Source organism: Berghia stephanieae, chromosome 4, assembly GCF_034508935.2.
Source record: "Berghia stephanieae isolate SIO BIC M18660-M18661 chromosome 4, UCSD_Bste_1.3, whole genome shotgun sequence".
Classification (NCBI taxonomy): domain Eukaryota; kingdom Metazoa; phylum Mollusca; class Gastropoda; order Nudibranchia; family Aeolidiidae; genus Berghia; species Berghia stephanieae.
Window position 1 is genome coordinate 41954606 of NC_088363.1, and position 17214 is coordinate 41971819.

A 17214-nucleotide genomic window follows, 5' to 3' on the forward strand; every position below is an offset into this window, starting at 1 on the left:
CTTTCTTCATACCAACAATAGGTTATAAAGTCAGCGAGGCGTGACAACGTTGTTGTCTAGTTAGTTGTAGGAAAAGTCATAGTAGTCCTGATTCACTCAAAACACACTCAACACACACACACACACACACACACACACACAAACACACTAACAAACCCATAAGCAAGCATATATGCTGGCAGTAATAATATAGAAGTTTATATTTTTGTTGATCTGACTGGTGTGAACATACAGAGAGAGAGAGAGAGAGAGAGAGAGAGAGAGAGAGAGAGAGAAATAGACAGAGAGAGAGAGAGAAATAGACACACACAGAGAGAGAGAGAGAGAGAGAGAGAGAGAGAGAGAGAGAGAGAGAGACAGACAGAGAGAATGTTGTTGTGGAATATTAATCACAAGTATTTTATAAAATGATTCTTTGCTATTTGTTTTGAAAGGATACTTTATTTTATGTTTATCTAGATAAGAATGTTATTCATTTATCTGTTTATTTATTCATTTAAAAAATAGTTCTTATTGTACACGAAAATAGAGAAAGCCTATAAATAAACTTGAACTTGAACTTGCGGCTTTGTGGTCTTGTGGTAAGACTCTCGCTTTCGGATCGGAAAGTCCTTGGTTCGAGCCTCGTTCGGCGCATAGTTGAGTCCTTGGAAAAGGCTCTTTACTCGCATTTTCTAAACGTACTCAGGTGTAAAATGAGTACCTGGCCGTTAACAGGCTTGTCTACGTCCGAAAAAATGTAATATCGCCTAACAAGCGTCATGCCCCGTCCTACATGTTAAGTGTTGCTGTTGGTCAGGGACCGATTGTAAAGCGCTTTGAGCATGTTCACAGGTTATTGCGCTATATAAAAATCTTTAAAAAAGCTCAACTTGAACTTGTTTCATATTTGTTTATTTGTTATTGTTTTGGCTGGGAAAACTAATGAGCGTTTTACTTCACAGCAATGCATCAATAACTGAATAGTTATAATATACAATGAATGAACGGGGTGAGCAAAAAGTGCACTAAAGATCTAAAAACTCTATTGTTCTCTTATTTGCCTGATTGATGTGTGCAATTAATGACGTCATATTTGTACAATGTGTTGCCTAAGATGAGATGAAAAGACGCTATCGTTGTCTAAACAAAACAAATCAAAACAAAGTTCCCATGCATTTCCATGATAAAGACTGATGAAGGGCAAACCCACCTCCTCCATTTTTATAAGCCAAGTACGGGAATCTCCAAACGTTCCCCAAACCGACGGCGAATCCGATACAGGAGAGGATGAAATCCAACTTCCCTGTCCAGTTCCCGCGCTCCTCCGTCATTTCCTGTTTAAGAAAACAAAAGAAAACGTGTAATATTATTGTGGGTAAATTGTTTTGATAAATACATCTCCAATGGATGGATGGATGGATGGATGGATGGATGGATAAATAGGTGGCTGGATGGATGGATTGAAAGATCGATGGAAGGATGAATGGCTGGAGAGATGGGCGGGTGGATAGATGAAATGCACTATATTATATTATGCGCGGCTATGTGATCTTATGGTATGACACTGGCTTTCGGATCCGAAGGTCCTGGGTTCGAGCTTCGCTCGGCGCATAGTTGAGTCCTTTGAAAAGGCTCTTTACTCATATTCTCTCACCGTACTCAGGTGTAAAATAAGCACCTGGCCGTTAACAGATTTGTCTCTGTCGAAATAAATATTGTAATATCGCCTAATAGGCGTCATGTCCACATGTTCCGTGTGTAGCTGTTAGTCAGGGACCCTAAACAAAGCGCTTTGAGCACGTTTAGTGTATATTGCGCTATATATATAAAAGCTCAATTTTTTTTGTTTTGTTTGATTTGTTCTTTTTACTTTTATTTTGTTTGTTTTTTTAATATGAAAAAGTTTAGGATACGGCAGATTAAGCATGCAAATGGATTAATGAGTAAATTAAGGACTGAACAAAGGATTCCTTTTTCTGTTTAACGTGAGTGATCTAATCATACAAACAAACAAGACAGTTGATTGGATGGAAAGATGACAAAGACATATAAGTATACTGATATAATTGGAACAATTCTCGTCTCCTAGAACATTCCAGTCCAATCCCCATTGGGGGCATGTATAATAAAATCTCTTTGTCAATCTAATCTTGTACCAAGTTTCAAAATGAAAAGATTACGTCTGGGATTTCGATTCTTTTCAGCACGGCATAGTTCTCCTTCTCTTTTTGTCATATTTTATTTTATATTATGTTATATTATATTATATTATAATATATTATATCATACTATATTTTATCACATTATATTTTGCTATATTATACTATATTATATCAGGTGGTCACAAAAAAAACGCGCAGCTGTATATTTCTTTCTTTTGTAAAAAGTTATAAAAATATCTTTTCAAACTTTTACACACTGTTAGAACTATTCTTTGTTTAATAGAATTGCAAAATATCAAAATAATTGGATGAGCGATTTTTAAATAATATAAAATGTAACACCACCTAAAAATGTCAGTATCTGCGAGTAGATGACGCAAATTATTGTGGCATTCGCTCGTTGCAACTTATTATTTCTCTCCTTACCAGCTGTTTTTCAGAATCTTCCCTGAAACATCACACGACCCAATGCAAAACAGATTCTTCTCACTCAAACAGAAAAGCAACAAGTACAGTCTATACGTAATACTGTTCATCTAAATAAGGTCTACAACGCAGTGGCAAGTTTTTATAGCCAAGGCGAAAACTTTTCTTTGAATTCTGTGATATACAAAAGAAATTAGAACGGTAAAATTGATGATTGTATCGTAACGAATGTGATAATTTTTTTTATAGGTGGCAAGGAGAGGGTCAAAGAAGACACTTGTTGTTATGCCTAAGAAACTCTATGCACCTCCATTAGTTCCATATCTGTCAAAGCCATGATGAACCATTCTGCAAATGGGATTTCATTTTTCAACAAGATAATGCATGCTACATTCCATACGAGCAAAATAACCCAAGCTTTTCTTCCAGTAAGACTATTCATTTCGTAGAGAAAGACAACTGGCCGCCTCAATCACCCGACCCGAATCCACGGAATACGCAATTTGGAATTCTTAGACCGAAATGGTTTATAGTGGACAAAAATCCGCATTCACAGAAGAGACTTTTGAGAGAAAGAATTATTTTATGCTGGGAGGTTTGTTTTGTTTTTAAGGGTTTTACGGCGCTTGCAACACATTTAGGTTATATCAACGCCATATGCTGGGAGGAGAAAACCATTGACGAAATTTCGGAAGTGCATTTCAAGTTGGAAAAAGAGACTACGTTGGGTCATTAAAGAGGACGGCGGTGCTATAGATCACTTCAAGTGCTAACTTTGTAATCATTGAACCAAAATAGGTATATGTGAGTTTGTTACATTGACGATTTCTTACAGAATGAGGAGAATTATGATATAAATAATGTTTAAGGTTACATGATTAATGTTTGCTAAAAATGGCAACTAGAGTTAAAATCATCGAAAACTTTACTCTCTCCAATGTTGCGTCATTTCTCTCTGATATTGTATTTCTGAACACGGTTTTGAAAAAAAATCACTAACTTTTTTTTTTCCTCAATTCATATTCATAAAATTTTGAAAGTCTGCATATAAAGATGTTGTTTTGTTGTTGTTTTTTGTTTTTTTTTTGGGGGGGGGGGTGTTTTGAATTTAAAAGAAATCTAATCGGGAGTATTAGAGACACAAACCGACAAAGAGCGGCGCGTGTCTTTGTGACAACCCAATATATTATAATAGAAACCATGTGGCGTGCATTCAATTTTTCTATTACTATTACCACAGGGGGGCGAAGTGGCCGAGTGGTTAAGGCATTGCACTGTGATCCGGAAGGTCCCGGGTTCGAGCCCCACTTCAGGTCCATTCGATTATTAACCCCCAATTCGCTCACTTGAAAAACATGAGTGATTCCTGTTGACATCAGACATCTTGTTTGATGGATTGTCCATATTCCTTCATGGAATGCCTAGGCGAGAGGATCTTATGGTGCCGTTGCGAAAGGGTGTAATTCTATTATTACACATTGCTACCGCTTTACAACCTTTAGTTTTCTTAGTAGATTTAACGTATAGAGCGATACGTGCAGTCTTTTAAGCAATATTTGAAAGGTTTCTAGGCAAAAACAATGTCATTTGACACAGAGAGAGAGAGTGTGTATGTGTGTGTGAGAGTGTGTGTGTGTGTGTGTGTGTGTTTTAGGAGGGAGCCCGAGAAAGAAGGACAGTAGAGGATATAGAGAATTAGCTAGGAGAGTCAGAAATAGAGGAAGAGAGAGACACGGAGGAGCCAGAGAGAAAGGCAGAGAGACAGAGAGAGAAGTATGAGGGAGAGAACGACACAGAATGATTTTACTCATATAATATTTATATAGATATTCATGTGTATACACAAATATATAGATAATTCGAAGATGACGTCATTCAGGTCTTTGTTATTATTTTGTGCCATCCGCGTTTATGAGTAATGCTCACTGAACTGTATTAACCTGACTATAAACGTTCATGGATACACACAGTTTTGTGTGTTGGTCCGTTATACTTCCGGATGGCAATGTTATGAGCTTCTTAGACAGCGCATACTATCTATCTAACTATCTATCTATCTATCTATCTATAATATTTCTATTGATGTTGTCATTAGACAAAAACGTTCAAAAAGATCCCATAGAACCTGGATAATGTCGTCAGGGTCGATCCTAAACAAAATAAATATGTAAACATTTGGAACTGTGCACAATGAGGCAGTGCTTGTTATGGACGAGACACCCTGACACAAAACACGACATGATAATTATAGCCGTGGCCATGAGAATCGTAAACACGATTGTATACACTATTATTATTTGTGTGTGTGTATATATATATTTGAAAAGTTTTAAAGCCAAAATGAAAAAAGTGTTTATTTAGGACCGAGTAAGTCAAATGTGTATGTATTCTATATATGCAACTTTGTGTTACTCGAACCTACAAAAAAAAAACACTTTTTTTTCATTTTGGCTTTAAAACTTTTCCTTCAAATATCGTTCGATTGAAATGACGGGGGGGGGGGGGAGAGAAAAAAACTCGAGCTTTTATAGAGCGCAATATCCACTAAATGTACTCAATGCGCTTTACAAAGGCTCCCTGAGTAACAGCAACACGTAACAAATAGAACGAGGCATGATGCCTGTTAGGCGATTTTGAAAAAAAAAAAAAAAGAATCCGACAGAGACAACGCTATCAACGGCCAGGTACTCATTTTACACATGACTACGGTGAGAGAATGTGAGTAAATAGCCTTTTCCAAGGACTCAACTATGCGCCGAGCAAGGCTCGAACCCAGGACCTTCCGATCCGAAAGCGAGTGTCATACCACTAGACCACATAGCGGCACAACAAAATCTGGGAGTTCAAAAAAGTGTCAGAATAGAATTCAGACCATCTGACAAGTTTGTGGTCTATCAGGGAGCAGCGTGGCTCAGCGGTACGATCTTTGCTTTGTACCCGAAAGATACGGAGTTCGATCACCTCCGCTGCACTGTATGGCCTTGAGCAAGTCACTTCGCCCTAGCTCAATTTGCGGCCCTTGGATTAGACCCAAGAGACAAATTATCCCTATGGGATGAATAGAGGGATTTTTTTTTGTACTCGATCTAAAAATGAAATAAAAATTTCTTTTGGCCAAAATGTGTTTTGTCAAAAGAACATCACGGAAGCCATGCTTGGGTGAAATTAAAGACCGTGACCGAACGTAAACGGCTGATGAAACAGATGGGGTTGTGAAAAATTTCATTCACCAAAAAATTAAAAAGATAAAATTCATCTACGTCATGAAATAGAATAATATTAGAGTGTTTTATCGTTTTGTTGGTTTTGTTTTGTTTTTTTTTAAAGATGTTTACGGCGCTTGCGTCAATTAATCTTGTCATTTAAGCGCCAGTAAAGAGTATAGTAAGATGATGATAGAGGAAAGGTTGATCTGATGCTAATATTTTCCATCGAAAAAGTTAGACAAAGGGGACTGATTCAAACACGACGAGACGATTCCTCGAGTCCTATCGATTCCCATATCAATGTGCCAGTCCCATCGGGACCCAAGCAAAGGACCCCGTTTTGAAGGGGAAAGTTTTTGACGTGTTTTTATTTTTCTTACTAACCAAAACATGCTTTAAAAAAAGAACAAAATACCAAACACAGAACTTTTCGGTAAATTCCAGAGAGGCTTTGAGCTTTTTTACATCACGCAATATCCACTAAACGTACTCTAGCGCTTTACAAAGGGTCCCTGACCAACAGCAATACGTTAAATATAGAACGAGACATGACGGCTGTCAGACAATATTACATTTTTTTTCTCCACAAGACCACTTAGCCGAATTACATGCATTACTGTAGCTGTGTAGCTTTTGTGGCTAAATAACATTTATTACGGCACCGTGAGTGTAATTTGGCCGTAATCAAATAAACAACCTGGCCAAACAACGACGTCGATGGTAGAACTCCGTGGATTACCAAATAGACCAGAACGTTTTTGTTCAAGTTCCCTGGAAAGCATTGTCCGAATATCTACCGCGTCTTGCTTGCTATGTCCGTTACATAGACTTGCTGGCTGGGTGGTTGGTGGGGGGGATTAACTGACCAAAACAACACAGGTTGTAAATACTCTAGACTGGTCAAGCGTGGCTGAAAGGGTTGAAGTGCTGGGCACTGATGAACTTCGCTTCAATGACTCCAGAGGCACCAGGGTTAAACATTATGGAGGTTGTTGTGTTGGAATCAGTAGAGCAATGCCAGCCACAGAACTAACACACGTTTTTTTTAAAACTTACACACCTACATATACACATTTACACAACATACTTAGGGATTCAAGAGACATTTTCTAGCAAAGAATTGTGATCCCGACAACTCAGTTGGTAGAGCACTCGCTTCACACACAAAGGGACCGAGATCGATCCCGGGTGCAGTCGAGATTTTTTTCTGAGCCCCCTGTCCTCTCAGCAGAGATTGGGTAGCTGGATCGGTAAGATCTGTCGTAAAGTACTTTGCAATAGACTAGCATCCTATCCAAAGGGTTGTAAGCAATTGCTATTGTCCGTTTCACGATATAGAAACCGGGATAAACCCCGGCTCCGTGGGCCTAATAGCTCTGAAGGACTACTTTCAAACAATCTTTTGGACACCTTAGAATAACCATAGAGGGTATTTTTGGCCTGGTACCACATCTCTGCAGACCAAACTGTATGGGCCCCTGACAGAGCTGAGGAAGACAATGGCGTTCATTCACCAACTAGACATTCAAACCTGAAGACAATATTATGAGGGGAAACGAAGAAGAAGAAGAAGAAGAAGAAGAAGAAGAAGAAGAAGAAGAAGAAGAAGAAGAAGAAGAAGAAGAAGAAGAAGAAGAAGAAGAAGAAGAAGAAAAGTAAGAAAAGTAAGAAGAAGAAGAAGAAGAAGAAGAAGAAGAAGAAGAAGAAGAAGAAGAAGAAGAAGAACGATAGAAAATGTGAAGTTACAAAATACCCAGGAAAATCGATCCATACGGCAAACAAGACAAGACAAGACAAGTATGTTCCTGTTAATCTCATTAAATTAATAACCAAACGTGCAATTTTCCCTGAATTATGAATACTCGACTTAGTCGGGTTTGAAAGTCACGTGATCATACAATGCCAAATAAAGCAGCATGAAGATATAAAAAAGTCCTGCAGAGCCATTAGGTCCATGGAGCCGGAGTTTATCCCGGTTTCTATAACGTATTAAACATTTAAGTGTATTCCTCGAAGTGGGATCATGTGTTTGTGTCTGGATGAGACTTTTAGGTGATCTCAAACTAAATACACATGTTATGCTCTTGGAATCTACATTTGTTCCCTATTTGAACCAATTCCCCTTTGTCACTGGCAATTGCATGCTATCCTTTGGACAGGACTCTAGTCTAGCGCAAAGTACTTTCCGCCAGATCAAATAAACCCAAACTACCCATTTATGGTTGGGTAGACGGGGGATAAGAAAAATAAAACAAAACTTCCGACTGCACCTGGGATTGATCTTGGTCCCTTTGCACGTGAAGCGAATGCTCTGCCGACTGAGCTATTGGTTCCCCCAGAATGAAGGTATAAGAAAAAAAATAATCATGAAAAAATGTGACCAATCGTCCTTAAACGGTATAATACCAAGAGTTGATCTAATGCTTAAAAGTGAATTTTAAGTCTAACTTTTAGAACTTGATTTTAAATAAATGCCTTAATTGAGTTTTTGTTTATTAAACATCAAAAAAGTTTAAATCCTATCAGTTCTTTAATTTTTGTTTTAAACTTCATTTTAATTGTTTGTTTGTTTGTTTTTAAGGGTTTTACGGCGCTCCCGACACATGTAGCGTCAGTAAAAAGGAAGAAAATGGGAAAGTAAAAAGTATATAAATTTACATTTGAAAGAACACAAGAAAAAAGTAAGACAAAGGGGAATTGGTTCAAATAGGGAACAGATGTAGATTCCAAGAACATACCATCTGTGTATTTAGTTTGAGATCACCTAACAGTCTCATCCAGACGCAAGCACATGATCCCATTTATAGGAATACACTCAAATGTTTACAAAAACACACAAAATATATAACTATCGGTACAGAGAGATGATATACAAGGAAAAAATATCACCTCCTAAAACTATAACTATACATTTGACTGTTTCCCTCCCAGTCAAGGATACCGGCCAGGGCTAGGACAAAACTGAGTAATCCCATTCCAAGACAAAGACAGAAAGCAACTTGGACAACAGATGTTGGGGATAGAAGACAGAGCGTGACCTCCTGCCCACCATGGGAGGTAAAAGATCTCACCCAGTCATTTTATTTGTCAAGTTCATTCCAATAGGATACAGTTAGAACACGATAGGTCATAAATTAGAATTCTTCCACGGGGAATCGAACCCAAAACTTTCTGATTACGTTTCATATGTGATTCCATTACACCATGGAGGAAATGAAATAGAATGACGTGATGATAACATTTGTAAGGTATACACACCGTTTAAAATCAAGTAAGATAAATATGAAGAATTCATATAGATAGTAGCTATGAAGTGGACATCAATCAGGTCTTTGCTATTGCTTTTTGCCAACCGGGTTTATGAGTAATTCTCACTAAACTCTATTAACCAGACTATAAACGTTCAAGGTTACACATGGTTTTGTGTGTTGGTCCGTTAGACTTCCGGATGGCAATGCTTTTTCGTCAAGGGCAAACTATCTATACTGTAGCTCTGTAGATACCACGAGTAGTTCGCTTCACAATGATGATGTTTTTGTTGTTAGTAGAGGAAGGATTTTGAACCCGAAACGCTCCGTGTTAAGTATTTCTGTCTTTTTGTTTTTTGGGGGGTTTTTGTTTTGTTTTGTTTGTTTCGGGGGTTTTTTCTTTGTTTGTAGTTGGGTTTGTTTTGTTTTTTTTGTTTTGTTTTGTTTTTTTTTTTTTTGTTTGTTTTTTTTTTTGTTTTTTTTTTGTTTTGTTTTTTTTTTTGGTTTTTTTTTTTTGTTTTTTTTTTGTTTTTATTATATTTTTTTTTTTTTGGGGGGGGGGGGGGGGGTTGGTAGCTGTTTCGTCATCAACCATGCTCAGTTAGTTGGCAACCACTGATTTATTTCCAACAAGAGAAGGTCATGTGGAACCATATTGCAATTCCATACAATACAAATGGCCCGTTCAAGGTCTCTGCACGTCGTGTCAGGAATGTCTTCCGTCAGAATGTATTCCGACAGAAATCTTTTCTCCTGTCTACCTAAATTTTACGTTTTAATCTGTGTTAAGTAAATTTGGCCATATTTGAAGCTAGTTTATTCATTTTTATTCAATACTTTTTATTCAGGGTAGATAAGATTTTAAAATTTATCTTCTCTTTTGTCGCTTCTAACAGCTCGCCTATAACAAGGGTTTGAGTATTTTTAGAAATGTGTTTATTTATCATTACGTTACCCTCCGTCATAAGAAGGACTTTATATATTTAATTTTTGGTTCATTTAATATTTGTTTGTCTGTGTACTGGAGTTCTAAAGATTGAATCAATTCACAACGTTGGCAAATTGCCCAGAATAAGCTTCCAAACCTTTTTTTTCGTTAAAAAAAGGAAGTAAAAGAAGTGCAACTGTCAATAACTCATTCGGTATCATAGGTCATCGATGTATCCAACCGCGTGGAATATGTCATTAGAGTTTTCCCTTAAAGTTTTCGTTCAAATGCCTGACTGCATTGCTTTCAAACCGTTGAAATTTACACTCAAAAGATTTCAAAGCCTGTTGAAAATGAAACATAAGTGTTTGTTTGTCACGCAACCCGATGGGACCCAGTGACCTTGAACATAGAACGGTAATATAATAATGTATAGCTTCTTTTATTTTTTTGTAATAGTGTTAGATTGCTTATGGGTTAGAGTGACCAGGGACTCTTTTTTTAAATTTTTGTTCGTTTGTTTGTTGTTGTTTTTTTTTGTTATGTTTTGTTTTGGTTTTTTTGTTTTGTTTTTTGTTTTGTGGGGGGGTTTTGGATGGTTTTACGGCTTGCAACATATTCAAGGTCACATCAGCGCCAGTAAAAAGTAAGAAAATGGCATAGTAAAAAGTTCAAGAATAAGAATTAAAGCACCCAAGAAGAAGAAGACCAAAGGGGAATTTGATCAAATAGGTAGCAGATGTAGATTTCAAGGGCACACAATCAATGTACTTAGTTTGGGATCACCTAAAAGTCTCATCCAGACACAAGCACAGGTCCCCACTAAGAGGAATACACTCAAATGTTTACAAATTATTATTGTATATATGTCACAAAAAGTAAAACAATTCATAAAAGAGAGATGATTTGCAAGACAAAAAATATCATTTCCCAAAACTCTAACAATACATTTTACTGTTTCCCTCCCAGCCAGGGTATCCGACCAAGCACAGGAGAAAACCAAGTCATCTCATTCCAAGACAAAGACAAAAAGCATGTTGGAAAACAGATCATCATCATCCATCGTGGCTTGTGCTCTTGAGTACGTTGCCGGTCAGCTGTCTCCACGAATCACGATCCTCTGCGGTGCGCATGAAATCTTGTTGCTTTTTAAGTCACATTTGGCCATTCTTAGGTTATTTAGATAAGTCATTCTTTGTCTTCCTCTAGCTCTCTTTCCTTCGATCATCCCAGATGTTACCAACTTTTCTATTCCGTCTCTTCTCCACACATGTCCCAGAAAGCGTAACTGCCTCTTTCTGATGTTATCGATCAGTATTTTTCCATTTCTCACCTTCTCCAACACTTCCTCGTTCGTACACCTGTCTGTCCATGATACCCTCAACATTCTTCTATACACCCACATCTCAAATGCCTCTAACCTCCTCGTACATTTTTTGTCAAGTGTCACGTTTCACAACCGTATAAAAGGGTACTTATAACATATGTTTCTACTACTTTCATTCTAGTCTTCAAGTTTAGGTTCTTGTTTGATACAACTTGACAAAACAGATATAAGGGGATAAAAGACACAGTAAGTGCCACCCAACTATGGGAGGCCAGGAACCCAACCCAGCAGTTAGTAGAGCATTGGCCTCAAAAAGGGTTGGAATTGTACATGTCATTCTGTATGTGGGAGGGGTTTTTTACACTTCTGTCCAACAAGCAGAGGTTGGATCTCTTTGATCTGATGGAAAGTATGTTTGTTTTTGTTTGTATTTAAGGGTTTTATGGCGCTTGCAACACATTAAGGTATTACCAGCGCCAGAAGAGAATGGGATAGTAAAAAGTTCTAGAATTACAATTAAAGCACCCAAGAAAAGGTAAGAAGGGGAATTGGTTCAAATAGGAAACAGATGTAGATTCCCAGAGCACACTATCAAAGTACATAGTTGGAGATCACCTTAACGTCTCATCCAGACGCAAGCAGAGGTCTCAACTAAGAGGGATACACTCATATGTTTACAAATCATATATAATATGTAAACAAAACAAAACAGGGCATAACAGAGAGATGATATACAATGAAAAAATATCATCTCCCAAAACTCTAACTTTACATTTGACCGTTTCCCTCCCAGCTAGGGTATCCGGCCAGGGCCTGAACAAACACCAATTTATCTCATTCCAAGACAAAGACAGAAAGCATGTTGGAAAACATATATATATATATATATATATATATATATATATATATATATATATATAATATATATATATATATATATATATATAGGGGGAATAGAAGACAGTAAGTGCCTCCCTGTCCACAATGGGAGGTAAGGAACCTCACCCAGTGATGAAAAGTACTAAACGAACATCCTGTACTAATGACACCAGCAATTGGTACTCTCAATTTAGCGCTACAGATATCGGGATAGACTCCGGGATTATGGTTTTTACAGTTTAAAGGACCACTGCTTTGAAATGAGTATGGCGATAAGATTGGAGTTATGCGAGCCTTTTCATTAATTTCACTGAGATCTTGGTGTCTTCGTTTGCGCGTGTGTGCGCGCGATTGTGTGTGTGTGTGTGTGTGTGTGTGTGTGTGTTTATGTGTGCGTGTGTTGTATGAGTGTTTTTTTTCATTTCCATGTCATTTCAAGCATTCTAGATAATGAAAAATAATTAAGAATTATTTAAGTTGCGTGAAAATATTAATTATATCTATAATGAAAGTTCCCGACTTAACATAAAGTAATATACAAAAATGAATATAACAGATTCACACACAAAAAAAAGAAGAAAAAAAAACTAACTCGGAACATTTCGGGTTCAAAACACTTATAAAGCCAACAACAACAAAAATAAACAATGAAAATCCGTCGATCTGGGTTTTTTTAGTAATGTATTTATGGTTTCATTGTTTTGTTGGGGGGGGGGGGGGGTTGCTGGTTGAAGAAGGTTTTTGAGCCCGAAATGTTCCGCGATTGGTATTTTGTTCTTTTTTTAATTAAACCTGTTATAATATTCAGTTTTTATTACTTTTTACAGTCCACAGCTTCTAGTAGTAGTAGTAGTAGTAGTAGTAGTAGTAGTAGTAGTAGTAGTAGTAGTAGTAGTAGTAGTAGTAGTAGTAGTAGTAGTAGTAGTAGTAGTAGTAGTAGTAGTAGTAGTAATAATAATGATAATAAATAATAATAATAAATGTACATACATATAGCACGTATGCGGAAGCTTCGAAGAGCTTCACATTGACCATCAGTAAAAAAACATTACACACTGCGGATTCGGACATACGAACAAAAGCTCACACGCATCCAATTACACACACACACACACACACACACACACACACACACACACACACACACTTAGTAGCTTAGTATCACTTCGACTTCTCAAATCAAAGGGCGTTATCAACAGCAGATCATAGTATTTATGTCAACTGCCTTAAACAAGAATTTAAGCCGGGGCAAAAAATTTGCTCCTGCATCGGTTCACTTGTCTCAAATTTCAGAACTGGTTTTACAAGTTGTTTTCTGCATTGACGCTGAAAAAAATACGTGATAGACAGAGTGAGATAAACAGATAGAAAGATAAGAAAGGCATGACTTTTCAAAATCAATGATCAGAACATCATTCAGTACGGTTGTGTCGTGAATAGGCATTATGTTGCCGATGGTTAGTTCTAAAACATTAACTTCGCTTTATGGAACACGCCTCTCGTATATTTTAAAGTACGCCACCAATTCCTTATTTCACTATATATATTTATGGTCAAGTTTTATGGTTATTTATTCATTTATTCACTTATTTATCTATTTATTTTTTCTATTTATTGATTAAATTTATATTTATTTATTTATTTATTTGATTATTTTGGTAGTTTCCGTTTACCTGCATTGGTTTGAAATTATATGTAAATGCACGGTTCATTTTGGCAATTGTCTACAATATACCTTTGAATTGAATTGAACTATAAAATATATATATATGAAGTGTCAAAAAGAAAAGGAAAAAAAAATTCATTAAAAAAAAAAAAATACTTGAAATAGTAAAATAAAAGACACTAAATAAACATGTCAATTATTAATTTTTTTAAATCGAAATTTATGATCAGAAATGTTAGATTTTAAATCTTTAGTTGTTATTTCATTTTTATTATCATATTAATTATTATTTTCAATATATCGTTATTATTATTGTAATCGTTTTATCATTATCATCATCATCATCATCATCATCATCATCATCATCATCATCATCATCATCATCATCATTGACAGTATCTGTTCTCCTCTATAACATATATAAATCCAACCATAGATTCATCCAACTGACAATATTCCTAAATTAATGTGAACATCTAAACCACTCCGACATCAACGGGACAACGGTGTGTCTTTTTTACGAAACTCGCCGAAACCCGCCGAAACCCGCCGAAACCCGCCGAAACCCGCCGAAACCCGCCGAAACCCGCCGAAACCCGACGAAACCCGACGAATCCCGACAAAGTTATGGGAAGTAGGTGGCTGTGGGGAGTGAACCTAGGGAAGTGTACACCATTGGGGAGTGAACCTGGGAGTGGGTTTCGGCGGGTTTCGTAAAAAAGAACCAGTGCTTTTTTACGAAACCCGCCGAAACCCGCCGAAACCCGGCGAAACCCGACAATATCCAGCAAAGTTATGGGAAGTAGACAACTGTGGGGAGTGAACCCGATACTCAGGGAAGTGTACACCAGTCGGGAGTGAACCTGAGACTAAGGTTATCGGCCGGTTTCGGCGGGTTTCGTAAAAAAGAATTAGTGCTTTATTACGAAACCCGCCGAAACCCGCCGAAACCCGACAATATCCGGCAAAGTTATGGGAGTTTGGCAACAGTGGGGGGTGATCCTGGGAGTCAGGGAATTGCACACCAGTGGGGAGTTAACCTGGGACTGTGTAAAAAGGATATCAGTGGGAAATAAACCTGGGACTAAAGGGAGATGGATACCATTGAAAGTTGAAGCCGGATATGGGAATTGAGTACCAGAGGAGAATGAACCTGACACTATAGAAGGTTGGCGCCAGTGGGGAGTGAACCTGGAACTCGGGGAATTTCACACCAGTGGGGAGTTAACCTGGGACTCTGTAAACAGGATATCAGTGGGAAATAAACCTGGGACTAAAGGGAGATGGATACCATTGAAAGTTGAAGCCGGATATGAGAGTTTGGTACCAGAGGAGAATGAACCTGACACTATAGGAGGTGGGCGCCAGTGAGGAGTGAACCTGGGACTATGTAAACACGATATTAGTGGGAAATAAACCTGGGACTAAAGGGAGGTGGATACCATTGGGAGTTGAAGCCGGATTTGGGAGTTGGGTACCAGAGGGGAGAGAAACCTGACACTATAGGAGGTGGGCGCCAGTGGGGAGTGAACCTGGGACTATGTAAAAAGGATATCAGTGGGAAATAAACCTGGGACTAAAGGGAGATGAATACCATTGAAAGTTGAAGCCGGATATGGGAGTTGAGTACCAGAGGAGAATGAACCTGACACTATAGGAGGTGGGCGCCATTTGGGAGTGAACCTGGGACTCTGTAAACAGGATATCAGTGGGAAATAAACCTGGGACTAAAGGGAGATGGATACCATTGAAAGTTGAAGCCGGATATGAGAGTTTGGTACCAGAGGAGAATGAACCTGACACTAGAGGAGGTGGGCGCCAGTGGGGAGTGAACCTGGGACTATGTAAACAGGATATCAGTGGGAAATAAACCTGGGACTAAAGGGAGGTGGATACCATTGGGAGTTGAAGCCGGATTTGGGAGTTGGGTACCAGAGGAGAGAGAAACCTGACACTATAGGAGGTGGGCGCCAGTGGGGAGTGAACCTAGGACTCTGTAAACAGGATATCAGTAGGAAATAAACCTGGGACTAAAGGGAAATGGATACCATTGGGAGTTGAAGCCGGATATGAGAGTTTGGTACCAGAGGAGAATGAACCTGAGTGGGCGCAGTGGGGAGTGAACCTGGGACAATGTAAAAAGTCCCAGGTTCACTCCTCACTGGCGCCCACCTCCTATAGTGTCAGGTTCATTCTCCTCTGGTACCAAACTCTCATATCCGGCTTCAACTTTCAATGGTATCCATCTCCCTTTAGTCCCAGGTTTATTTCCCAATGATATCCTGTTTACATAGTCCCAGGTTCACTCCCCACTGGCGCCCACCTCCTATAGTGTCAGGTTCATTCTCCTCTGGTACCAAACTCTCATATCCGGCTTCAACTTTCAATGATATTCATCTCCCTTTAGTCCCAGGTTTATTTTCCACTGATATCCTGTTTACATAGTCCCAGGTTCACTCCCCACTGGCGGCCACCTCCTATAGTGTCAGGTTTCTCTCTCCTCTGGTACCCAACTCTCAAATCCGGCTTCAACTCCCAATGATTATGGTATCCACCTCCCTTTAGTCCCAGGTTTATTTCCCACTGATATCCTGTTTACATAGTCCCAGGTTCACTCCTCACTGGCGCCCACCTCCTATAGTGTCAGGTTCATTCTCCTTGGTACCAAACTCTCATATCCGGCTTCAACTTTCAATGGTATCCATCTCCCTTTAGTCCCAGGTTTATTTCCCACTGATATCCTGTTTACATAGTCCCAGGTTCACTCCCCACTGGCGCCCACCTCCTATAGTGTCAGGTTCATTCTCCTCTGGTACCAAACTCTCATATCCGGCTTCAATTTCAATGGTATTCATCTCCCTTTAGTCCCAGGTTTATTTCCGATATCCTTTTTACATAGTCCAGGTTCACTCCCCACTGGCGCCCACCTCCTATAGTGTCAGGTTTTTCTCTCCTCTGGTACCCAACTCCCAAATCCGGCTTCAACTCCCAATGGTATCCACCTCCTTTAGTCCCAGGTGTATTTCCCACTGATATCCTGTTTACATAGTCCCAGGTTCACTCCTCACTGGCGCCCACCTCCTATAGTGTCAGGTTCATTCTCCTCTGGTACCAAACTCTCATATCCGGCTTCAACTTTCGATAGTATCCATCTCCCTTTAGTCCCAGGTTTATTTCCACTGATATCCTTTTTACAGAGTTTCAGGTTAACTCCCCACTGGTGTGAAATTCCCTGAGTCCCAGGTTCACTCCCCACTGGCGCCCACCTTCTATAGTGTCAGGTTCATTCTCCTCTGGTACTCAACTCCCATATCCGGCTTCAACTTTCAATGGTATCCATCTCCCTTTAGTCCAGGTTTATTTCCCACTGATATCCTTTTTACACAGTCC

General features: G+C 38.7%; 1 protein-coding gene across 2 annotated transcripts in view; it reads right to left on the reverse strand.

The window, feature by feature from the left end:
• LOC144970599 (sodium-dependent proline transporter-like) overlaps window positions 1–17214 on the reverse strand; it is a 67486-nt gene that overhangs the window by 35227 nt on the left and 15045 nt on the right. For both annotated transcript variants that reach the window (XM_078910390.1, XM_078910388.1), the window contains exon 2: window positions 1193–1316. In XM_078910390.1, the coding sequence (XP_078766516.1) occupies window positions 1193–1316 (124 nt within the window). The remainder of the gene's footprint in view (window positions 1–1192; window positions 1317–17214) is intronic.